This window comes from Herpailurus yagouaroundi, unplaced genomic scaffold (assembly GCF_014898765.1).
Source record: "Herpailurus yagouaroundi ecotype Mexico unplaced genomic scaffold, PumYag 100, whole genome shotgun sequence".
Lineage (NCBI taxonomy): Eukaryota > Metazoa > Chordata > Mammalia > Carnivora > Felidae > Herpailurus > Herpailurus yagouaroundi.
This window is the reverse complement of record NW_024412391.1, coordinates 1,805-27,759: the sequence shown is the minus strand read 5'-3', so window position 1 is coordinate 27,759 and position 25,955 is coordinate 1,805. Positions and strand designations below refer to the sequence as shown.

The following is a 25,955-nucleotide window of genomic DNA, read 5'->3' as shown; positions in this document are numbered from 1 at the left end:
TCTTTTCATTTTTGATGGTGTTCCATGGTATGCAAAAATTTTAAATTTTGACAAAATCCAGTACATCTATTTTCTTTGGTTGCTTCTGATTTTGGTGTCATATATTAGAAACTATTGCCTAACTTACGGTTGTAAAGATTTACACTGTGTTTTCAGAGTTTTATAGGTTTTCTTTTAAGTTTATTTATTTTGAGAGGGGGAAGGGGCAGAAAGAGAGGGAGAGAGAATTCCAAGCAGGCTCTGCTCTGTCAGCACAGAGCCCAACGTGGGTCTCCATCTCATGAACCGTGAGTGAGATCATCACCTGAGCTGAAATCAAGAGTTGGACACTTAACCAACTGAGTGCCCCAGGCACCCTGTTTCAGACAGTTTTTCCTGGCATGCTCTATACTTTCACATATATCCTACATGTATAGATAGCTTCTAACACACTGCCCACAAACACACTCTCTTCTCAATATGTCCTGGATCGCAGCCTTAGTGGGACATGCTGGCCCTCTAGGACCCCCGGAATGTTCCTTCCCATATTACCATCAGCTCAAACACTGCTCCTTGGGAGTTCCCTGGGCTCTCAACCTCCCCAACTAAAGAGCAAGAAGCCAATATTTCTCACTATTTGGGTCATGAGTTAAAAGTTTCCATTGTTCACGCTGGACACCTTGTTATTCTTTTCTCACATTTATTTTTGCCAGGGACCATCCCCTTTCTCAGCAAAGTGACACTGCCAGAGTTTTGTTTTATTTTTTTTTCTTTCTTTCTGTTTGAGAAGTGAACAAGACCCAAATCAAGATTCCTTATCAGGGCTTCTGCTAGAACCATACACAACCCCTTAAGCCAGAATAACTTTTGCAGTTGAGGGAATTTCAGGTCTTAGCGTGTGGCATCTGTGTCCCCGTTCATGTCTGCATGGCTTGTATGCAGGCTGGTGGGCCTTTCTTTGCGATGTGTGCTCAGCTGTTGCAGACAATTTCCCCTTTTTATGCATTTCATTAGAAATCTGAGGTCATCAGCAACCTGAGAATCCCTGGCTGTGAGGACAATCTGGCAGAGGATACTGGAGGGAAGAGATATGGAATTGCACCGTAGTATCAGAGAGGGGCTTGACTTTGTGTGTGAGGGTAGAGATGTTGGAGACAAAGCAAGTGTGGGTAGAGAGCTAAGGAGGCACAGTTAGGATGGACAATAGAGGCTAACCTGGCTCATTTGACCTGGACCGGAGAGATGACCCTTCCAGAGATGCATGGGACAGAAGGAGATGATTCTGCACCTCACATCATCTCACTAGTTGGCCCACAAATCTGTTTGTCTCCCTACCCACCCGGACTTTTTTTGAGATTGAAATAAAAGAAAAATTTCCAAACCTCTTAAATGTTGTTTATTTATCCCTGAGTTGAAAAGTGTATCCTCGCCCTGTGAGTGTGTGAGCCAGTCAAAAAAACTCCTCTTTGGAAGTGGACTTTCTTCAGGGTCTCAATGGCCCCTAGGGAATGGAGTCTCTAGTCTTATTCTCCTGGGACTTGTAGAACGTCTGCTTGCAAGCTGCAGAGGGGTGGGAATGGCCATGCCCAGGGACAAATTCCCTTGCTGGTACAGATGGACAGTTCTATTCCAGTGTATTCTGTTCTTATGATTAGGTGCTTGAGTGTGTGTGTGTGTGTGTGTGTGTGTGTGTGTGTGCACGCGCAAGCATGAGGTATCTGGTTTTTGCAGACTGGGCTAAGAATGACATAGTGTCTATTCAATGGGCAGATAAAGCAGAAAAATCATCTACCAGCTGAAGGATGGGCATTGAGGAGGGCACTTGTTGGGATGAGCACTGGGTGTTGAATAGAAGCCAATTTGACAATAAATTATATTTAAAGAAAACACAATGTGATTTAGTGCGTTTATTTATTCAATTCAGATAACTCAAATAAACGAGTATGGCCGGAGGCTCTGATCATTGTTGGCTTTCACCCTAACCTGAGGGGAGTCCAGGACAGGAAGGCAAAGACAGGAGCGGAGACAGTTCAACGACGGGAGAGGCAGTCTGATCGGCGGAAAACAGACCAAAGAAACGCTGGTTGTTCGGCTTCACTCAAGGGAGAGAGAGCTCAGGGAAGCCCTTGACCTCTGGGAAGGTATTGTAGGAGTTGGCCCAAGGCAGGGCTCTGAATAGGAGGAATGAAGGAAGAGCTTGTGGGCCCTAGAGACGCACAAACCAGCAGGGCAACGTGATCTTCAGTTGATGGGTCAAAGTCCTTCTAACAGGGTCACTCAGGACGGCCCTCAGGCAAGGCCAGGGGCCCACGCGGGAACACCAGGCCCAGCAGCAGCACGCCCCCCAGCAGCAGAAGCACCAGCTGCCACCTCCCTCGCGCGGCCTCCAGCCAGCGCCGCCCCCGCCCCGACTCCCGCCTCCACCCCCGCTCCAGGCCGAGGGCCACCAGCCGCGCGGCCACCAGGCGGAGCGTGTCCTCGGGACGCGCGTGGCGCCGGGCCCACGCCAGGCCGTACACGTCGTCGTCGGTGAAGGGCGCGCCGTCGTACTCCAGTGCCAGCCGCTCCACCAGCGCCAGCAGCTCGCCCACCTGCGCATTGCGCTTGGCGCTCGCCGCCCTGATTGCTGATGCTAGACCTTCCAACACCATGGTAAACACAGCGGTGAGAGTGGACATCCCTGTCGTGATCCTGATCTCAATCCCTCAGAAATACAAGCAATTCTCAGGGAATACCATGAAAAATTATATGCCAACAAATTGGACAACCTGGAAGAAATGGGCAAATTCCTAAGCACCTACACACTTCCAAAACTCAAACAGGAAGAAATAAAAAATTTGATCAGTTATCAAAACTCTCCCAACAAATAGGAGTCCTGTACCACATGGTTTCCCTGGGGAATTCTACCAGACATTTAAGCAGAGATAATACCTATCCTTCTCAAGCTGTTACAAAAAATAGAAGGGGAAGGAAAACTTGTAGACTCATCCTATGAAGCAAGCATTACTTTGATTCCTAAACCAGACAGATACCCAACAAAAAAAAGAGACCTACAGGCCAATATCCCTGATGAATATGGATGCAAAAATTCTCAGTAAGATACTAGCAAGTCAAATTCAACAGCATATAAGAAGAGTTATTTACCATTTTCAAGTGGGATTCATTTCTGGGCCGCAGGGCTGGTGCAACATATGCAAATCAATCAGTGTGCTACATCACATTAATAAAAGAAAAGAACCATGTGATCCTGTCAATCAATGCAGAAAAACCATTTGACAAAATTCAGCATCCTTTCTTAAAAAATACCCTGGAGAAAGTTGGGATAGAAGGAACATACTTAAACACCATAAAGGCCATTTATGAAAAGCCCACAGCTAATATCATCCTTAATGGGGAAAAACTGAGAGCTTTCCCGTTTTTTTTTTTTTTTAATAGCAACTCAAGCGGACTAAGACAGTGTCTACGTTTTGATAAATGCTCACACACACACAAAAATGTTTGTTTCCCTTTGCCATGAATCCACTCTATATAAAACACTACCAGTCAATGCACTATTTTTTCAAGAAGGAAAAATACATCCAAACTACTAAAATGAATTAAGGACATTTGAAAGTTAACCACATTTATTAGAATAGTGTACATATAGTCAAAAGTGACTGAATGCTAAAAGTGAACTTGAGCCTTTGCAAAGTCGATACAGTGTCCAAGGCGTCCTGAGTCATTAAGACTTCCAGTCTGAAACTCCAGGTTTCCTTTGAAATTGGGTTTAAGTTCCCCTCAGCGCCTTGACCCAGCCCCTTTACCCTCCAGGCTCCGCGCATTTGGAAGGGCAGGGCCTTCAATCTGGGCCTGGAGCCCCCCGCTGGAGAAGCAGCAGGACAAATAACAGTGTGCCCCCCAGTAGCAGGAGCGCCAGCGGCCACCTCCGCCTCGCCACCTCCAGCCAGCGCCGCCCCCGCCCCCACTCCCGCCTCCACCCCCGCCCCAGACCACGGGCCGCCAGCCGCGCGGCCACCAGGCGGAGCGTGTCCTCGGGACGTGCGTGGCGCCGGGCCCACGCCAGGCCGTACACGTCGTCGGTGAAGGGCGCGCCGTTGTGCTCCAGCGCCAGCCGCTCCACCAGCGCCAGCAGCTCGCCCACCTGCGCATCGCGCTCGGCGCCCGCCGCCCGGTTGTCCAGGGCGCACACGCGGCCGCCGCACTCGGCCACCAGAGCCCGCAGCGCGCGGTTGTCGGTGGCGCGCACGTAGTCGTGCAGCGAGCCCCCCTCCAGGTCCTCCCGGCGCGTAAAGACGAGCACGGCGCGCGCCAGGACGCCGGCGCCGAACAGCTCGCGGACGCCGCGCGCCGCCTCCTCGTCCTGGGCGGTGAAGCGGCCCAGCTGCGTGACCAGCAGCAGCGCGTGCGGCCCGGGCGCCGAGAGCAGGTAGCAGCTGGCCCGCTCGGTGCAGTCCGGGTCCGCGTGCCGGCCTTGGGCGGTGAAGAGGTCAGGGGTGTCGGTGATCTCCACGCGCCACCCGGCCCAGCTCCTGCTCCCCAGGGCGCAGCTTCTGGTCACCGGGGTGGCCGCGAGCCTGGACGGGAAGAGCCTGTGGCCCAGGATGCTGTTGCCCGTGGCGCTCTTGCCCACTCCGGTCCTGCCGGCCAGGATGAGCCTGAGCCTGCGCTCCTGCGCGAGGGGCTGCTGGTCGTCCGGGTCCTGGGAACCTGTGAGGACAGAGTAGACGTGGGCCGCCGGCCTGAGAGCGCGCATCCCGCTCCACCTGGGCTCCGGGCTGCTTCCTGAACGGAGGAGGGCACCGACGCCTCCCGCTTCTGCTTGTCCAACCAGGCCTTTCCCAGGCGCTCTGGTTAGAGCTTGTGCGACTCCGGGGCATCTTTAAACACCTTTCTTCCATCTTTGGCTCCAGTGTGTGCACCTGCCCCCCAGTCCATGCTCTGGCACCGGGTGCACACTGCTCTGGAGGGTCCCCCTCCACGGTCGCAGGCCATGACTTCAGCTGACATTACCTCTGGTCGTCCGCACCTTGCAGAGCTGCTCTGTGCTTGACGACTTCCCAGGCCTCTGCCAGACTTCTCCCAGGGGCCATCCCAGCGAGGAGATGTGGGAGGGCACAGAAGGCCTGGGAGTGAAGGGCTGTCTGGAGTCCCAGACAACCCCGGGTTGGAATCACAGCCCCGCATGTGCCAGCTGTGGAACCTTGGGCAAGTTTAGTCTAAGCGTTCAACGTCTTCTGCATAATGGGAGGGGTGACAGAGAGTTGTGTCTCCCAGGGTTGCTCAGAGTATTAGGTGACAGGATCTCTTTGCTTCTTCCCTTCCTCCACTTCCCCTCCTCCTCCCTCTTCTCTCTAGTAAACCTGCTTCCAGTAAGACACAGGTAACCCCTCCATCCTTGTTCACGTATACAGTCTACCTGGTAAACCGTGTTCCCTCTAGTCCATGATCTCAAACCTCCACATCTTCTGTGGGGATCAGAGTAGATGTATTATCCTCCTTGTACACTTTGGGACCCAAGGCACAGGGTAGTCAAGGCACTTAATATCCTACAGTAGGGCAAGGGCAGAGGTCCAGCAAAAATGCAAAGCTGGGGCTCTAGCTGTTTCACCCCAGCATGGGGACATGTCTAGGATTGTCTCTGTTCAGTCTTTTTTTTTTTTTTTTTAATGTTTATTTATTTTTGAGAGAGACAGAGAAGAATGCGAGTGGGTTCGGACAGAGAGAGAAGGAGACAAATCTGACACAGGCTCCAGGCTCTGAGATGTCAGCACAGAGCCCAACGTGGGGCTCGAACTCACGAGCTGTGAGATCATGACCTGAGCTGGAGTCAGACGCTCAACCGACTGAGCCACCCAGGTGCCCCAATGTCTCTGTTCAGTCTTGAGTTAGCCCATGGCCTTGGGACCCAGAGCTGACGCCTAGGGGCAACTACACACTGAGATCAGTTCTTACCGTAGGCATTTTCTTCATCCCTGGCCATCTTGCGTCCTCCCATGCCCACCTGAAAGAGTTCCAAACACAACCTGTTAGTTCCTTCATTCCTTCAATCATTCATTCGTTTATCGAATAGGTTTAACTGCCTAAGGTGGCTCAGGCAAGGTCCAAAGAGCTGGTGACATCCCAATGAAAGGTCATGCTTCCTGCCCTCCTCTGAACATCAGAATTTGGGGAAGAACCCTGGAAGGACCCGGTTGGTATTTGAACCAAACCGTGCGATCCTTTGGTGAGCCTCGTTGGTCCTTTCAGGGACCCTGAATGCAAATGACAGAGTGGTGGTGCTAACCCGTCCTCTGTGTCAGTGAGTGAGCCTTAGCTGAGAATTTCCCATGTAATTTATGTCAGTGTCATTAACTGTAGGCACAAAGTTTTGCCAGAAGATTCCACAGCCAGGGGAGACTTTGGAAAACCGTGAGAATCAGAAATTCTGCTCAGTGACATAGGAACCACCTTAGGGCAGTTGGCCGGGGATGGGCCGGGGAGGGGGGGTGCGGAGGACAAGAAGAGAGTTTGCAGTTTGCTTTTGAAAATTAGGAAAGATACCTATCTCCCATGCTGATGTGAAGAACCTGTGATCTGCTCTCCGAAGACCAAAGAATTTGGCTTGTGTCATTTGTGTAAATATGACCTGTGTGCTGGAGAGATGGGACACTCCCTTCCGGCTCCTGGTGTTCCTGCCCCGAATCTGAGGCCTCTCAAACTAAGCGATGACCCCAAGTCCGGCAAGATTTACTACAGCTAGCCACTCAGTGATGGAGTCTGCATGATCTCACGAGGACCTGGTCACAAGGGCGCAGCTCTGCTCTGTCTGCTTCGCCAGCCCTGTGTCCCACTCACTCCCATTCTGGGTCAGCTGCTCCGCAGAGGACAGGTTTCAGGGCCTTTCCAGCCCACCTGTGCGCTCACCCCCATGACCACTCCTTCTCTCCCACGTTTCTGTCTGAGTCTTGTCTGTGCTCCACCATCCATTTCAAATCTACCTCTTCATGGCGACACCTGGCTATTGCTGTGTCCCATGGGCAACACACAAGGACAAGCAAAGGGAAGGGTTGATTGATAACTTGTCTCTGACCCGTTAGATGACAGGTTTGTCTTCTGCGTAATGCCCCTTTCGGCTCCCCAAAGCCCTTGGTAAAGTTGATTCCACAGGCCTCAGGTGAGTAGTGATCTTGTGTGTAAAAATTAGCAAACTCCCATAACTGACTGCACAGCAGAACTGAAGAAACAGTCGGAAGATTCAGTGCAAAGAACAAGACTTTAGCTAAAGCAAGACGTCCTTATCGATGATGGAACTGACCAAGTGTGCTCTAGCAAATCCACCGGACTCCTGGTCCCTATGGGACTTCCCAAAGGTTTTCGATGGTTTGGGATGGGATTTGAAAAATTCTTCCAGAGTTTCTGAGAGCTGACATCTGGGGTTTAGAGGCTTGGAGTCACTGACTGATGTAGAACATGGAGACTCCTAGCATCTTAAAAGCGATTGGATATTATGTATTCCCCAGCTTCCTGAACCTGCTGTCTTTTGGAAGTATCTATGGGAGTCTTTAAAATATATGTTTGACATTATGTTTCATAGATGTGTACTTTAATAAGAAAAAAGTGGGTGCCTTTGTGGCTCAGTCTGTTAAGTGTTTGACTCTTAATTTTGGTTCAGCTCATGATCTCATGGTTTGTGGGTTTGAGCCCCTCATCAGGCTCTGCGCTGATAGCACAGAGCCTGCTTCGGATTCTCTCTCCTTCTTCTTCATGTGTGCCCCTCCTGGTCACATGTCTGTCTCAAAAATAAACAAACAAACAAATAAATAAATAATACATAAATAAACGTTAAAAAAACGGTATCTCTCACCCCTCCTCCTGAGGGATTTTTTTTATAAAAAAATTTATTTTACTGTTTACTTATTTTTTTGAGAGACGGTGAGACAGAGCATGAGCAGGGGAGGGTCAGAGAGAGAGAGAGGGAGACGAAGAATCCCAAGCAGGCTCCAGGCATTGAACTGACAGCACAGAATCCATCCCAGGGCTCAAAGCTTAATGGAACAAGCCACCGAGGCACCCTCCCCAACCCCCTGAGTGATTCTAATGCATTGGGTCCCAGCTCTGAGTTTCTGAGCCATTCATCCTGTCCAAGCCCTTCATTTATAGCCAGTGTGTGGGAATGAAGAGGGCTCCAGCCCACAGAGCCCTGGGCAGCTTGGGCGGGGGAAGGGATGTGCAAGGACACACAAACACGTGTACTGCAGAGGTCTGAAGACCATGTTCATAACTGTTGCTGGCTCCTGCAAGTCGCTGGGGGTGCACAGGGCTGAGGAGGTGGAGGGTGTGAGTGGGGTTTGGCTCACAGACACGATTTCCACTCTGTGATGTGTTCTGAGGTTAGACTCACTTGTTTGTCCTCAGAAATGTCTCTCTCCTTGGCTGCACATGCCCTCAGAGGGAGTGTCTGCAGCCTTCTCCAGCATGCTCAGCCCTGGCAGTGCTTCTAGCAAACACCTTTCTGACCAGGCGAGGAGCATGGCAGGACGAAGTATGTAGTCCCAGGTAAAAGTGTGCGCACTCCACGGCTGGAGAAGATGCTTATCTTTCTTCTTCCCTTGCTTGTTCTGAAACTCAGAGCTCCCTGAAAAGCCTGCAAGGGTGAAGTTATTCTTTCTAGATCCCGCTCCCCTTCCTGGGAGGTAGTAGAATGCAGGCGCCCACTCAGTGAGCTGCAACCAGGCCCTGAATTCCTTAGAGCCCACGTAACCCCCCACTTCCTCCACTCCCCTCTGCCCCAGGTGGCTCCCTTCCTCCCCGTGTGTGCTCACCTTCCAGCAGAAGTGGTGACAGGCCCTGCTGTTGGCTGCAGAAACCCTGGACCTGGTGCTGTGCCTTGGGTTGTGAGTACAGAGGCTGTTCCTGCCAGCACAGAGCAGGGAGGAAGTCTCAGAGCCCAGGGAGGGAGGGCCCAGTGGTGCTGATTTAAAGGGACAGGACATGGGCCAGGTGGGCCAGCAAGTGGTGCCTTTGTGTTGTTTCCATTGCACAACCCACCTATGCTGCTTGGGACTGTGCTGATCCTTTCCTAAGGTTGCCGTGGCACCACATCTTGTTCCCGGGAGGGGCTGTACCTCAGTGAAGGGCAGTTTAGATTTCTGAGGCCTGTTCTCAGTTTTGGCCTCTGCTAATCTTATCTCCAGTTGCCGTTTGCTTTTTGGGTGTTTTCCTAGAAAACGGCCTCTTGAGAGTCTCCTTCCCCAGGAATCAGGGAGGAATCCTTGACTGGACATCAGTGTGGACAAGGCCACCAATGTGGTCCTCTCTGCCATCTCCTCATTCCTAAAGAAAAAGAGGTCTTTTCAGCTATTAAAGATCAGACAGCAGAAAGAGGATGGAATTTTCATAGGAGACTTAGTCTGGCCTCAAGTTGGTATCTCTGACCCAAGTGTCTGTTTCTCCTGTCAGGAGGTCATGAGAGAGGAAAATACCGTGAGTAAAATAGCCAGACTTTGTGTGGAGAGAAGGCTACAACAGCGTATGGTGCTATGTGCCCCGGACCTGGTTTGTTCTGGAATCAACTCTGCGATGTTGCCTAACTCACTTACAGTTTCTGGAGTCAACTCTCCCCGTGTGTAGTGAGGGCTTTCACTTAATCTGAAGCTAATGCTCTGGGGCCTGATTTTTAGCCAGTCTTGCCAGTTCATTCTCTCTAGTGAAGATACGTCACCCATGGCCCTCCACCTTATCCCCCCACACCCTATCCAGCTTTATTGAGATATAATTGAAATGTAACACTGTAATTTTAAAGGGTGCAGTGTGTTGATTTGATACACTTCTATATTGCAAAATAATTGCCACCACAGTATTATTAGCTAACACCTGCATCACATCACATATTTACCATTACTCGTTTGAGTGGGAACATTTAAGATCATCTACTCTCTTGTAACTGTTAAGGTATGATACAGTGGTATGAGCCATAATCACTGGGCTGCACATTAGATCCCCACAACCTATTCATCTTATAACTGGAACTTTGTACTCTTGGACCAATGTCTCCCCATCCCCCCATCCCCCAGCCCCTGGTCACCACCATTCTACTCTCCATTTCTATCAGTTTGGCTTTTTAAAATTCCACATAAAAGTGATATCATACAGTATTTGTTTTTCTCTGTTCGACATGTTTCGCTTATGATAATGCCCTCAAGTTCGACCCTGTTGTTGCAAATGACAAGATGTTCCTCTTTCTTTTCACAGAAATATATATATATATATATATATATATATATATATATATATATATACACCCATAGATGGACCCTTAGGTTGCTTCCACATCTTGGGTATTGTGAGCAATGCTGTAGGGAGCTTGTGAGTGCAGATCTTTCTTTGAGATCTTGCTTGCATTTCTTTTGGATAAATACCCAGAAGTGGGATTGCCGGATCAAATGTAATGCTACCCATAATTTTTGGAGGGCTGTCCATATTATTTTCCACAGTGGCTGCACCAATTTGCGTCCCATGCACAGAGCACAAGGCTTCCCTTTTCTCTACATCCTCCCTAACACTTGTTACCTTTTGTCTTCTTGATGATAGTCATTCTAACAGGTGTGAGGCGATACCTCATTGTTGTTTTGATTTGCGTTTCCCCTGATGATGGTGATACTGAGCACATCTCCATGCACCTATGTGCCACCTGGATGTCCTCTTTGGGAAAATGCCTGTTTGGTTCCTCTGTCCTTTTTAAATAAATTGCTCGGGTTTTGCTATTAATTTTATGAGTTTTTTATGTATTTTGGGTGTTAACCCTTTATCAAATATATGATTTGCAAATACTTTCTCCCATTCAGCGGGCTGCCTTTTTGTATTGTTGATGGTTTCCTTTGCCAGGCAGAAGCGTATTAGTTGGATGTAATCTCACTTGTTCATTTTATCTGTCGCTGCCTTTGCTTTTGTGGTCAAATCCAAAAATTATTGTCAAGACTGATGTAAAGGATCTTACCCCCTGTTATACTCTAGGATTTCAAGTCTCTTAGATTTATTGAGGCCCATTTTATGGCCTATTGGTCATATTTAGGAGAACGTTCTCTGTGTACCTGAACAGAATGCATAATCTACTTCGTTGGGTAAAGTGCTCTAGTGTTAGGTCTATTTGGTTTATCTGTGGGTCACATCTTCTGTTTCTGTTTTGACCTTTTGATTAGCTGTACTACGCATTGGTCAATGTGGACATTGAAGTCTACAGCTTGTTGTTGAATTGTCTATTTCTCCTTGACGCCCGTTATTTTTTGCTTCCTGTGTTTTGGGGCTCAATTGTGAAGTACATGTGTTTTTATAATTTTTACATCTTCAAATTTACTGAATCTTTGTTCTAGCCATTGAAATCTATCGTTGAGCTCCACTAGTAAAATTTTCATTTCAGTCATACATTTCTGCTGCAGAATTTCTATTTTGTTGTTTAAAAAAGCAATTTCTGTATTCTTATGGACACACAGACAACAGCAAATCAAGGCCTAGAAAGGCAGAAAGGGAATAGTATCCAGATTCACTACACCATGTTCCCTAAAATACTCAGTTTTAACAAGAACTGTAAGATGTACAACTAAACAGGAAGGTGTGACCCATATAGGGGAAAAACTCAGGCCACAGGAATTGCCTGGCAGAGGCCCTGGATATTGGATTCAAAGACAGGGCTTCCAAAGAGCAATTCTAAGCATGTTGGAAGAACTGAAGGAAATCAGTGTGAAAACTCCCACCACTGGTACCATACTTGATGAAAGGCTGAGAGTTTTGCCCCTGTGATCAGAGATAAGACAAGGATATCTGCTCTGGTCACTGCAACTTTGTGCACGGGGTTTGTGTGTTTGGCTGGACTTTCCTGGTGAAGTCTGCTTCCCCTGCAGGGTGAAACCTCTGGTGTCTCTCCTCAGAGGGTGCAGCCTGGGCCTGCACAGTCCCGGGAGGTGACAGTTGTCTTAGCCCCACTCTGTGTGTCTTTCCCTAACCACTGTGCCTGTCCGCACTATACCCAGTGGTTAAACCTACTGACCACCAGCTGATTCCTCCGAGATACCATCCATTGCTGGAAGGTTGAGGGGACAGGGAGCTCCAGCTTCTTGGCCACACCTCCCAAAATGCAGTTTCCTTCCAGAGGAGCTGAGTGTGTGTTGGAAGGGAAGAAGCAGCTTATGGTAAGTGTCACAGACTCACTGTTCTTACTACCATTAGTAGACCTTTTGTTTTTTTGAAATAGTCTTTCTTCGTTTGCTGAATGATCTTGGAACAACTTTAAGAGACTTTAATATATTTTAAAAAATATATACGTTGCACCACTTATGGCTGTCCCACCAGTACTAGGTCTGTAAGTTTCCTCCAGGGCATATGGAAGCCTGTCCTAGTTTTGGGTCAAACTCTGGCCACATTGCCAACCCTCCCCTTCTTCCTTCCTGCTGGCTGTCTGGAGTTTGCCTCGTTTTGTCTTTTCCTTGTGGTGTCTTATTATAGTTAAACGAAACAGCGTCAAAAGGGAGCCAGGCAGCAGTTACCACCGTCTTACCAACAGCCGTTTTTATACGGAGTCCTGCTGTCCTACTAACTGCAGATATGGTGAACTTGGAGAGGGTGAGAGAGACGCTGGCCTCTCCCTATATTTCCAAAGAGTCGTTTATATTCTTTAACAGCTTGGACATGAGTCATTTCAGTGCAACTTTCACGTTCTATATCTTCCGGATAAATAAATAATAGTGAAAAATAATAAAGCTGCTTGGCTGTTTGTTAGCTATGTATGTTTTGAGTGAAAAATTTTTAAAACTTGGGGGGACGTGAGGGGCTATTTGCTTGAGCATCTGACTCCTTGTTTCAGTTCAGGTCATGATCTCACTGTTTGTGAATTCAAGCCCTGCGTCGGGCTCTGTGCTGGCAAGGAGTGTGCTTGGGATCCTCTCTCTCCCTCTTTATCTGTCCCTCCCCTCCTCACTCTCTCTCTCTCTCTCTCTCTCAAAATTAATAAATAAACTTTAATCAATCAATCAATCATTCAGTGAACAAACAACCAGTGGAAAAATTGGTCAAAATTTTGGAAGGTAGCAACATCCGAGTGCACCTGTTCTAATAAAGAGCAGAACTGACTTGTTCAGCCCACGTCAGGGTCAAAAGATCTAGCTGCTGTGCTTGCTTTGAACGGGCCCTGGTGGGAGATTCCCAGGAAGACGTCCACCTCATCCTCAGGCCAGCACCAGCCTGGGGAGAGATGGAAAAAGTATCCTGTGCAGAGGCCAGTGAGACCTCCATGGTGGGGTTCCTCCTTGGCCCCGCCTTCCTGCCCCAGTCCCTTTTGAGCACAAGAGCAGCCACAAATGGGAAGACACGAACCTGTGACCTTGCCTTTGTGGCCTGATGAGGAAGACAGACTCGGGAGAGGTGAGGCAGGAAATTGCTGGGGCTGAAATAAGATGTATGGTTTTCTGTGCATGAATGAATTTACGAGAAATCACTGTTGCCCATTTCTTGAAAATGCAAGGGACTGTGGGAAACAATAACAGAAAAAACTGTGCTGTGATCTGGTGCCATAAATATAACAGTCTTTCCTTTATCCCTCGTTAAAGATTTACTTACTGTGTTTATCAATTGTAATAAAGCACTAGAGACACTCCACAAAGATGAGAGTGAAGCAATAAAAAATGTCAAGTTGAAACCAAAAGAAAGAAATGAAGGTAACAGCAGAAACCGTGCCAACTTTTTGTCAGTCCCAGAGAGGGCAGATCACTGAATGCTGTCAGCTGGTCCTGGCAGCCTGTGAGTTCTTTCCCTGACCCCCATTCTCCCAAGCCGCCTCTTCCACCACTGGTACCGAGGAATGGCTAAGAATCCAGGGGCCATCCAAGCAAAGGCTGTGGGGCTTGGAAGTTGGGTCTGGAAAGTCTAGGCAGATGAGTGAGGAAGGATGCTGTATGTGTGGAGAGTAGCAGAGAACTCGGGGAAAAACATGCCTGTGCCTTTGCTATTTGTGTTCATGGCTGTTGGTGCTGGCTGGTAAATAAAGGTGATGTCCATAACCATCTGTAAGTGTCCATTACTCTGATGGCCCCTGGGACATCAAAGCCCTGGGGAAAGAAGGCACATACTCATATTCATACCTGGGTCCCACAGCCAGGAGTCCTGGGACTGGGCCCTCCTCAAGGTCTCCCTTTGGGGACAATAGGCCCTTGTTCCACCTGGAGATTTATACCTACAGCCAACCAACACCTGAGAAGTTTTGTGGGTAAGTGGGCCCAGGCTCATGAATCATGCGGGGGGGAGTGTCTTGGGATTCGTCCTCATTGGGAGAGGCCCAGATAGTCTCCCATGATGCTGTTCTGTAGGAGGCATTGAATTGAGACAATCTAGGACTTCTTATCCGTAAAGATACTGGGGCACATGGGGACTGTGGTTTTTTGGGGTCTGTTTGTGTTTGGGTTTTCTCCAAGCCATAGATCTTGATCGTGGCAGAATCAGGCCCACACACTTTTCCACTGGCTGATTTTCATATATTAAGGAGACATTTTTGCTGATTAAGAGAAAATAGTCCTTTTGTGCGGTGTTGGTATTCTGTAAGAGTGAGGGATTGATTGTTGCTGCTGGGACTGGGGCCTGCTTTCACCTCTGACCCCCAGCTCATGGCGCCCTGACAGTCTGCCTGTTTGCCTTCAGAGTTCAGGAGGCCTTAACCGCACTCCCAGGTCTTAAATTCCTGTGTGTCTCTTTAAAAGAAACAGTTGTTAGTTTTTGTTTTGGTGTTGTATAATTGTTTCCTAAAAGAGAATTCTTTAGAGGACTGAAATGTAAATTCTGAGAAAGCCCCAAGCTCTCTCTCATCAGGGAGACCCAGGGTCTATCTGGGCCAGAAATGTGGCGGGAATGAGGAAGAACGTAGTCTAGAAGATTTGCCCTGTTCACACCGTGCCACAGAAGGGGAGACCTTTGGGTTTCTCAGAGGATGGGACAAGAAAGCAGGCAGGGGCAAGGTGGAGGGGACATACTGGATGCCTAGCACTGCATGACAGGTCGTCCAAACTCCAGTTGAAACAGCTGAGACATGGATTGTGTGGTAGCTCCTGGAGTCCAAAGTCAAGATGCCAGCAGAGGCGTGTGCTCTCTGAAGCCTTCAGGGGAGGACCTTGCTTGCTTCTTCCTGGGCTCTGCTGGCAGCTGGCCATCTTGGTGCTCCTTGGCTGGAGACAGGCTACCACTCTCTCTCCTCACGCATTTCATTAGAAGCAGCAAGGAGAAACCAGGCCGCACCTTCCACACTGTTCTCGGAATTCTCCTCAGCTAAATATTCAAGTTCATCACTTACATGGTCTACTCTCCACCCAGCAGCCCACCTCAGTTTAGCCCGCCTCCCTGCCCCCTGCCATTTTATAGCAAGTTCCATCGTCCCTCCCATGTCCAGCAGCATGGTCCCCACCTCTCTCAGGGACCTCACCAGAAAGTGACCTTGATGTTCATCTTACCACCGACATCCTCTTAGGCCTTTCTTTTTATCACGTTCCTCAGAATTCTTTGAGCCTCCATGCATTACTCAATTTCAAAACGACTGGTAATTACCAGAGCAGGACCCTACTTCTTGTCCTTAAAATCTATATTAGTTCCCCCAGGAGCTGCTGTAACAAATGACCACAAACTGTTGCTTAAAGAGCAGAAACTTACTGTCTCATTGTTATGGCTACTGTCTCACTGGCACAGGCTACAAGTGCCAAACCGAGACGTTCCCAGGGCCATGATTTCCATGAAGTCTCTGGGGAAGGATCCTTCTTTGCTGCGTCTTAGCTTCTGGTGCTGGATGGCCTGCTTTGTTCTTTGCCTTCTAGGTGCTTCACTCCAATCTCTGCCTCTTTTGTCACATGGTGTTCTCTGTGTGTATCTGTGTGTAAACTTCCCTCACTGTGAATGAAACGATTCCAGGCATCGGAGTAGGGCTCAACCTTAACTTCATGACATGACATCACAGAGACTGTGCTCCAAAGTAGGTCACATTCTCAGGTACCAGGAGTTAGGACTGCTTTAGGAGGACACAATTCAACCTAGGATGGATGGTAAGAGAGGGACAGTGTGTGCAGTGTGAGGGTACAGTACCCCTGATCTCTTCCTCTCCAGTCCTCGTTGCAGTTACCAGGTTAAGCCCATTGGGATAGTTTTCTTAGGTCTCTGCTTCTTGGAAATCTTCTACTGCCTAGGGCTTAGAATCCACATTCCTTGGCCTGGTATTCAACAGTCATTATAATCAGTCTCAACTGTCTTTCAAGAATGAGATTCTTCTAGATATCATTGTTCCCATTAATATCCGTTTTACACTTTTGTAAGGAACGAAGGTGATAATGATATAGACGTCAGTGCCTGGGACATGGTAGGCCCTCAGTAAAGGCTGGTAATGATTCCTGCACTCCAAATTGTTAGCTGTTCTCTGCCTGTGTCCAGTGTTATTTCCACCTCCAAGGCTTGGATCATGCTATTTCTGCCTCTCTTTCTTATCTGCAGTTTTCAAAAAAAGCAAACTCATGACTCCTGGGCAAGTATAAACACATCAACGATTTTGCTCAACTCATGGCTTAACTAGAGCACCAGTTTGATTCTATAATTGGTCAAAGTTCCTTTGGGTGGCTCAATCAATTAAGTGTCTGACTCTTGACCTCAGCTCAGGTCTTGACCTTAGGGTCTTAAGTTTGGGCTCCATGCTGGGTGTGAAACCTAGTTAAAAACAAACAAATAAGAAAAGAATAAAACAAAAAACACAAACAAACAGAAACACAAAGTTCATTTGAAATCAAGGGTTGATGTGTTCAAGAGAGTAGTAATATGGAATTTTTGAGTTCTATATTCCACCAGACAGAAAATTCACTGAGTGTCTCCAAGGCAGAGATGTGCAAAAATTCTCTGTGTCCTTAAAGTGTTGTAAAATATCACAGCTGATCATCAACCACAGCACCACACAGAAATATAGAACACTCCAGTAATCTCTCTTGCCTATTTCTAAGTTTTGGATCATTTTCATAGCGTTCTCTACTTTGTGATCATAAACAGTCTCCAATAAGTATTGTTGATCCTAGAAGATTGTTTTTACTATGCATGGCCTGATTATTTATACAGATGCAGGAAGAATCTTAATTAACTGGAAAAGTCTCCTTGAGTTTGCTCGGGAAATCTAGAGCCTAATCATATTAAGCAACTATCAGTTCCAAAGGATAAACTTCTTTTGGAAATTTTCAAAATGAGTTTTGAATCAGACGTTTCAAAGCCCCTGCCATTCTTCTATCCTAGGAGTAGAAAACCAAGGCCCAAACACTTGCTCCAGTAAACTTTGCATGCTGTACCCATAAATCTCAGTGAATTTCCCTATTCCCGAGGTCTCCAAAATTTGCCTGGGTTTCGGGACCACCTGGGAGTGGACTTTCTTACTCCCAGAGATTGGGATCCTGGAAGCCAGACATCATATTAGTTTTCTTATGAAGGTTTTGGAGACATTAGCTCCACATGTAACACCAATAATTGCTCCTTAGCAGTGGTCTGATGGTCTTTGATTAAACAACCGTCACTCTCATATATCACCCTGTACATATGGCTTTGCTGCAGAATCGATTTTTCCAATGGTATCTTTGTAAACAAGAGGACAGATTTTTATTAAACCCAAGCAAATGGTTATATCATGATGAAATTGAATGAAATTCAGTAGAAGCATTTGTTTCTGAATTTTGACGGTAGGTGAAGATGAGGTAATGTTTAAAGATGGTTGTTGTGGGTTTACAAATACACAGTCTACTAATTTGTTTAAGGAGAAAGAAATAAGGTTTCCACACATAGCCATACAAGTAGAACATCAAACAGAATGCCATCAATATCCCAAACAAATAACCACAATGGCACATCTTGACTCCACTGAATCAGTCCTATGTCATTACTTCTCACTCTGCTGGATCTTGAGTCAGTCGTCTGATTTCATGAGGCACATATGCTTCCAGACTGAGAGTGCCAGTAGTCCTGGCTTTGCTCACTGGCACAGTCTGAGCATTGAGTCAGTGCTGCCATCTTGGAAACCTGCTCTGAAGAGTCTCTTTGAGGCAACAGTAGTTCAGAGCACGTCCTACAGTTTTTCCCTGAAGCTCCAAGACTGTGACCCTCTGGTGAAGACACAAATTCTGAGTGGTCACTTTTGGTAGATCTTCGGAGAAGCCTTAGGAGGAAGCAGAGACCTGTTTGAGAAAAGGACTGAATGGTTGTGGTTCATAACCGAATATAACATCATGGAAGTCAGTAAAAGGCTCTTTGGGGGGCATGGTCCTTATTTCATGAGGGTTTGGTCAATGTTTCCTCTGAGGGATTCAGCCCTAAGTGCACTGTCACACCTAACACCTATATCTCTTTTGTGACACGGCTGCCATGAGCCTGCAAGAGGCAGCTCTTCTTGCACATCCGTGGAGCCAGAAGACAATTTCATTGAAGCCATGTGAGTGCAGGGGTATAGATAATCCGGATCCCTTCTCCTGGTAGACAGGCTGTGGAGGTGCTGAGTCTTCCTTTTCATGCAGGGCCCTTTGGGGGTGGAGTGAGTGGGGAGAAACCAGGAAACCTTGAGTGATATCCACTTAAAAGAGATTGTTACAAAGTAGAAGTGACTAGTTTTATTTGGCACCAAGAGGGAAGGCTCCAGAATCCCTAACCCCCAACATGATGGTATTTGGGGATAAGGTAAGTGGGTTTTCATGAGTTCATGAATCTGGGGTCCTCTTGACGGGATTTGTGCCCTTGTAAGAAGAGATAGCAGAGAGTTGCTTCCTCACTCCATCATGTATGGACATGGTGAGACGGCGCCATCTGCAAATCAGGAAGTGAGCCTTCCCCAGGGAAACAAGTTGGCTGGCACATTGGACTTGGGCTGCCCAGTCTCCAGAACTGTGAGAAATGAATTCCTGTTGTTCCTGCTCCCAGGCTGTAGTATTATGGTTATGCAAGCTGATTAAGACAGCATCTCTGATGTGTAGCTGAGCCTTAGATGGGTAATCTATGAGACTAGCATAGAGGGTTCTATTACTACTTCTAACTAATACCTATTGATCACTATGGTTTGAGTACCACTTCATGTGTACAAATTTATCTGGTTTCACAATGACCGTCTGAAGAAAGTATTCCATTTTAAAGATTAGGGAAGTGAGTTGCAGAGAAGTTAAGTCACCCAAAAATGGCAAGCTGAATGGTGGCCCCCAAAAGATGGCCACACTCTAATCCTCAGAGCCTGTGAATGTTACCTTATTCCATAAGCATCTTTGCAGGTGTGATTAAGTTAGTGACTTTGAGATGGGGAGATTATTCCAGATTATCTGGATGGGCCCCAGATGTAATCAGAAAGGTCCTTCTAAGGAGAGGCTAGAAGGCAATGTGATGAAGGCAGCAGAGATTGGTGTGATGTGGTCACAAGCCCAGGACAGCTGGCAGCTTCTAGAAGATGTAAGAGGCAAGGGATGGATTCTCTCCTGGAGCCTCCAGAAAGAACCAGCTCTGCAAGATCTTGATTTTATCTCTATAAGACTAATTCCATGCTCTTGTCCTCCATAACTGCAGAAGATGAAGTTTATATTGTTTTAAGCTATCAATTATTTGGGAATTTGTTATGGAGGCAATAGGAAACGGATCCACCAAGGTTACAAAGACGATATGTAGAAGAAACAGGACAATGGGGGAACAATTCTTTTAAACTACTGTTATTATTTCTGCACTATTTTAATAAGTTGAGCTTTGAGATTATCTAGATCTGAGCAGTAGAAAACACCCTGAGCCCCACAAGAAGACTCCTATACAATTCAAAGAATGTCTCTTAATGACCCCACACCTTTTGAAAATTCATTATATCCACATTTCTGTGTGTGTGTGAAATGGAAAGAATCAAAGGAAAACATAAAAAAGGAAGCTGTGGCTATGTCCACATTTATCTCTCTGCTTCTGACTATGTGGAAGGAGCAAGATCCTGGGTGGAAAGTTCTGTTTCAGGGATTGCAGGTGGAGACAAGCGGTGGAGAGGCCTGTGGCTCACAGCATAGGTGCAAGTGGAAGGAAGCCCTCAATGATCAGGAGCGTGGCTAAGTGAACAATACAGGTATGGGGCTATACTGCTTCTATGCAGAATCTGCTAGAAGGAGATCACTCCTAACTTAGGGCTCAGGATGGGACTGATGGGGGCCACATGCTCCTTTTTGACCAAGGATCACAAGGCTGTTACCATTTGAGACCCGCATCTGATTTCTTGTGACATCCATGGATTCTGTGTCAACTAGTCTCCTGTTCCCTCTAGGGAACTTAACAGCGTACCTGAGCATAATACCTGGAGAAGCAATTAGCTGACCATGAAAACATCCAAGGACAAGTTTCACTCAAGGAATATGTAGCTTGAAATGAAACTAGGAAATGGTAGAGATATTTTGAGCAGGAAATACGATTCTAGCTCTCCTCTAGACTTTTATGTATGCAGCCTCATCAAGATCAAGTTCATGGGTATGTGACCTGTGCCGTTGCACAGGGCCCTGTACTTAGAAGGATTTACTATTCTATTGATGTCATCTTGAAATTCTTAATTTTTTTTGTTTTTGACAAAGGGTCTGGCATATTCCTTTTGTGCCAGACTTTGCAAATTACATAGCTGGTCCCCGTCTGTGTCTTTATTGCAAGTTGGAAAACAGTTACCTGGGGCACTCCAAGTCATTAGCACCAATAACTGGTCTAACGATATGGACCAATAATATAGTATTAATACAATAATTTCCGAATCTAGCTGCTTCCCTCCATGGGTTGCCACCCCATTGTCCACTACTTCCTGCCACATTTAGTTCTCTTAGTACCCACCTTCAAGTGTGAGCATCAACTAAACCCATGCCTCAATGTAGTGAACAAAAATATATAATCAAAAACCTTATAATTTTATGATGATGCAAGAGACAATTGGAATAGCTGGTCAACCATGAGAGGTTTGACCATCTGCCTATCATCTCAAAGTTTCCAGAGCAGGTTGGAATGGATGCACTGGCTAAATCTGGGAAAATCTACCTGTGCCTGGGTCTGGGGTAGAGGAAAGTAGAAAGGTTGTAGGGGAAAGTTTGATCTCCTCCCTGGGTGCATCGTTTGTTGTCAGGTCATGCATATTTTGGGGCTTGAAAGAACCGTATGAAGAAAACTAGAGAAGGTGTATGGTCATTGGAAGACTTTTTCCAGGCCACATCTTCCTTTTTTTCTCTTGGCCCCAATGGTTTAGACTCTTGGCTTTGTACCTGAAGGCTGGTAAATTTTTAATGAATAACTTGAGATCTTCATGAAAGACTATCATGAAAACCCATATGATACAATCACTGGGAAGTATCCCAGGCTCTAAAATTGGACACATCTAGCCACGCATTTGAGTTTCTTCTTCCTAGAATCACCCCAGAGTCTCCCATGCCATGCAGGGAAGATGATCCAACACCATGCCTGGCTCTGTGTGCATGATTTGTGTCATGTAATAAGGGCCTTTGGGATCCACCAGTATAACTCCAAACAACAAATATAGGTTTGGAAAATTTGGTGTGACAGCAGGAACATGGAGAAAAAGCTTACACCTTGGTAAAACTAAAGCACTCCTCCAATGATAGGGCAATATTTCTGTCTCTTTAAAGCCAAATACTTCCTTCACTAGTTCCACCCAATCTGAGCTTGCTGCCCGAGAGGTTTAAAGGGTGCAAAAACTTTTTCCTCACAGTGAAAGCAAAAGCAGCAGCTCAAACAGATTCTTTGGAGAACAATGGGGAGCTCAGCTCCTTCAAAAGAAGGTGAGCCTGGCCTCAGAGCAATGGAACCGTGAGGGGCAGCAGGACATAGGGGTGTGCATGGGTGTGGGTTCTGGTCTGAGAGCGGACCAAGTACAGGACGCTGCAACGGGGTCCCGGGGAAGGAAGAGTGGGAGTAAGGAGATTGATTGCCCCATGTCCACACATCTCCTATTTAGCAGGACAAACTTGCTAAACAGCATATCTTGCATCAGTTGTTGTCATGACAGAGTGAGTGCTGCCTGACACCCCATCCATTTCCCTTACTGGGAAACTAGTGTCCTCAAGGCAGGTCTTTAGACCTGGAAGGCAATTTAGAGAGCAGTCTGTCCCAATCCCTCTTTTTTCCTGAAAGAAAATCTGAATCCGAGATGGTGTGCGTGTGGTTTTATTAAATTCCCTGGGATACCCAGGTCACAAATGGCACAGGAAGCCTAGAATTCAGCTGGCTGTGTCCTTTCCAACATGTAACAGAGAAATGGTGTGATCTACAGTGTAACAGAGGAGGTAAGGAAGGGGTGCCATGGGGGAGAGAATGAGCTATTCTATAGAAAACATTGTGTGTGAAGCCCTTTGGTTGCCTTCCCTATTTCCAGGGTTGCTACCAGTTCGTGTTTCTGGACAGAGAGTGATCTACCTCCCCTGGCCCCCATGATCTATTTCTGATCCAATGTAAACAGAAATGTAGAATCAAGGACCTGAGAAGGAACCAAGAAGAGACCAGAGCGTGCAAGGGTTATGCATGAGTGTAGGGTCAGACATACTTTGCATTGGATCCATTCTCTGCCCAAAGCCCATTAATGCAGTGACCTTGGGCAACTTTCTCAGCATTTCTGAGCCACATCAATCCCCTCATTTCAAAAGCAGAGTGGGGGAGCCTATGTGGCTCAGTGGGAAGAGCATGGGACTCTTGATCTCAGGGTTGTGAGTTTGAGCCTCATGCTGGGTGTAGAGATTAAATACATACATACATACATACATACATACACCTTAAACATTAGAATACTAAAAAGTATTAAATTACTAGAATACTAAAAATTTTATCACTTCATCAGTAATTACTTACATATGTATGCCTGGAAGATAAAGGTCATTAAAATATACCATAATCAGAGTTCAGAAAGCAATTAGAATTTTTAAAAAATTACCAGGTGTATTCCAATTCCCAGATCGTCTCCTAGAATTTAAAATTGAAATCAGCTCCAAATACGGTTCATAAATTTTGATTCTTTCATATCTCTTAAATTTAATTTGATAAATAAGTTTTCACCTTCCTGTTTCTTTTTGTAAAATGTTTTTGGTTAAGAAATGGTTGGTCCTTTTTCCAAGAGAATTGGACAGTGTACATTTTGCTCATGAAATCCTCAAGACGTCATATGACATGTTCTTCTAGTTTCAGTGTTTTGTATAAATTTAAGTTTAAGGAGAGGCTTGATCAGATTAAGGCTTGCCTTGTTATTTGGGTGGCAATATTTCATAGGTGCAGTTGTGGACGTCCATCAGAAGGCACCTTATATATTCTTCTGTCTCGTTCTGGAATGTAGCAGACAGTAATGATAGCTTAGAGTAACTTTCTTTCGTTAACGGTCACAAATTATAATATTATAATTCTATCATTCTTTCTTCATTTATTGGATGGCATAATCCTTTAAAGAGAAAGTTCCCCTGAGTCATACTTTCATTTCCATAAGTTGTAGTTAATAAGACAAAAGGAATGCTTGATTCTTTTTTGTCCATGTTCAGACTGATGACATCATTTCCTAGCATACCCCAAAGAGAACACTTCACTTCTTTCGCGATGATGGTATTGTTACGAATTCATGAACTTCAACATATTTGATGAATTTTAATCCATTGAAATAATTATTCTCATTGATACTCAAATTACCTCATCTCTGTCCAGTCAGCCTCTTCAAGTTGGTTCTGTAGTCCTTTCGGTAAGATCCAAACATTTTTTTTTGAAAGTGATCTCTGCACCCAATGTGGGGCTAGAACTCATGAACGTGGGATCAAGAGATGCATTCTGTCTGTATTGACAGAGCTAGCCAGGCATCCCACGGTCTGAGTAGTTTTTGATAGCATCCTCACTTTTTAGTGTGACTAGGATAGTCTAGGATCCACTTGCACATTTCTTGGCCCAGAAATGGAATCGGTACCTTCTCCTAAGAGTCCTAATGTTTTTGGTGGGAAATGGCATTTGAAGGGCACAGTATGGGCGCTAAGGGTGTTCATTGCCACTGGGCTTGTCCTTGGGCTTCAAAACTACACACGTGCACAAAAAGCTAAGAATAGGTCAGGATTCCTGAAAGCAATTTAAGATTTTCTTGACCTTTTTTCCCCCCTATTTGGCCTTACACTATATCCCATTAGGACAATAGCCAATGAAGCAACTTTATTTTCAAGTTTCTTGGACCAATTCTTTGTGTGGTTTGTGTATTACACCAAGAACTATGTATTTCATTTGCTTTTGATTTTTACTAGTTATCTGAAAATATAGTTTTTGTTTATAATTATGTAAGCTATTTACACATGTTCCTCACTATCCACAAGCAGAACGTTCCTATGAAATCTTTTATGAAACAAAATGACATAAAGGAGAGAAGCAACTACCATTAATGTACATGGAAAAAGGGTGCGCATTTCCAGATCTCCCCCAAATAACCTCCCTTATGTGTTTGTGATACTTTTAGACACAACTTGTTAACAGATGCACAAATTCAATTGAGAGAAAGCCCACGTGCTCATCTGGCTCACAGCTCTGGTGGCTGGATGGTGAACCCCGGTGTGAGGTTCCCGGGGAAGGTGATTGGCAGCTGGCGTGGACAAGGGCCCACTCGGCCTCTCCATTAGCTCAACTGGCTGTAAAACAAATGCGGAACGCTGTATTCGTGTTTAGCTTTTTTTTTTGCACAAATGAAAAATCCTCTTTGAATTTATGCCAGCCAGCAACAGCAGGTACACATGTAGGTCTTTCGTAAAGGAAAAGAGCTGTAATTCGAACTCTCAAAAGGAAGGAAGTACATGCTTTGAAGACAAATCTATGAAATCGAAGTATATTCAAAGTAGTTTCCAGCTTCTACCTTGTCCCCCGCCTTATTCCTCCCATCCCTCTGTCAGTAACTTCTTTGGTGACGGTTCAGATGATCTGCCATCGCTTTTTCATGTGCATGAAATATATGTTGTATTTTGTACCTACAGTTCATGTTCCTCCCCATTAGAGAAATGACAGTAAACTAAATATTATTTTCTTCACTTTGCCTTTTTTTTTGCTTAATGAAATATCCTGGACATGTCTCCATCCCAGCATAGAGAGGTATTTCTTATTCCTTTCTACAGTTGGATAGTACATCGCTGTGTGTATGTACCTTGGTTTATTCAATCAGACCCCTACCAGTGGGCATTTTGTAGATTTTTGGTCTTTAATTATTACAAATAGTGACGCAGAGAATAAACATATGCGTAATCTTTTCCTGTGTTTTTGTCAGTATAGCTCTGGGATATAAGGAAGGGGAACTTCTTCCTCTACCCTTCAAGGTCTTCCAGCTGCACAAAGAATTACATTCACTTCAGGCAGATAAATAAGAGAAAAAAAACAAGCAGTGCACAGATGCTCAGTAATGAAACTAAGACCAAGAGAAATGACCAAGGCAGGCAGTTTTTATACTTTTTAGGCAAAGAGACGATGGATCTGTGAGGGATTGACAAAACAAGGAAAACTTAACTTTGGGAGCATCTGTTAGGGAGGAATTCTAAAGAGACTTTGGGCTGGGGTAGTAAATTAGTAGAAAGTAGTGGGCTGTTTATACAGTCTTCTTGGCTCTAAATCTCCCATCCCTTGTCATGAGAGTGTCTCTTTACCTCCTGGACAGCAAGGGGACCTTTTACATGGGAGGTTTGTTTCTTGCTTTCAGGGGGACAGAAGAGGGTCTTAGTAATCTTCCCACACAGGCTGTGTCTTAAGGTACTTTTATATGAAATAGTATGCCAAAGTTGCATGTTTAGGGGTGACCTGCCCTTGACCACTACAGGCATAAATGCTAAAATTGGGACTCACAATCCAAGAATAAATGTATATGTGATTTGTATGATATTGCTAATTTCTCCCCTGTAGGTTTTAGACTGTTTTTCTATTCTCATTAGCCATGGAGAAGAGAACCTGTTTCCTCTAAACCTTTACTGACTGAT

The 25,955-nt window shown here is 46.0% G+C and overlaps 1 protein-coding gene and 1 long non-coding RNA gene across 5 annotated transcripts in view; both read right to left on the bottom strand.

Annotated features, from left to right (window-relative positions):
- Positions 1–3,410: 3,410 nt before the first annotated feature.
- On the bottom strand, positions 3,411–8,966 carry GIMAP1 (GTPase, IMAP family member 1). Of its 4 annotated transcripts, none has more exons than XM_040471626.1 (4): positions 8,781–8,966; positions 8,555–8,602; positions 5,932–5,980; positions 3,411–4,686 (listed from the first exon to the last, which is right to left on the bottom strand). In XM_040471626.1, exons 1-4 carry the CDS (start codon positions 8,949–8,951, stop codon positions 3,818–3,820), a joined length of 1,137 nt encoding a protein of 378 aa, XP_040327560.1. In that variant the 5' UTR covers positions 8,952–8,966; the 3' UTR covers positions 3,411–3,817. The 4 variants fall into 4 exon arrangements, with proteins under 4 accessions (XP_040327560.1, XP_040327562.1, XP_040327561.1 ...); XM_040471628.1 differs by having other exon boundaries at positions 5,932–5,977; positions 8,548–8,602; positions 8,781–8,839; XM_040471627.1 differs by lacking the exon at positions 8,555–8,602.
- A 6,106-nt stretch (positions 8,967–15,072) lies between these two features.
- Positions 15,073–25,955, bottom strand: part of LOC121028124 (uncharacterized) — an 11,040-nt gene continuing 157 nt past the window's right edge. The window contains exons 1-4 of the long non-coding RNA XR_005789085.1: positions 25,948–25,955; positions 25,780–25,784; positions 15,810–15,815; positions 15,073–15,085 (exon numbers count right to left, since the gene is read on the bottom strand). The exon at positions 25,948–25,955 is cut by the window's right edge and continues 157 nt beyond it. This is a non-coding gene — a long non-coding RNA (uncharacterized LOC121028124). The remainder of the gene's footprint in view (positions 15,086–15,809; positions 15,816–25,779; positions 25,785–25,947) is intronic.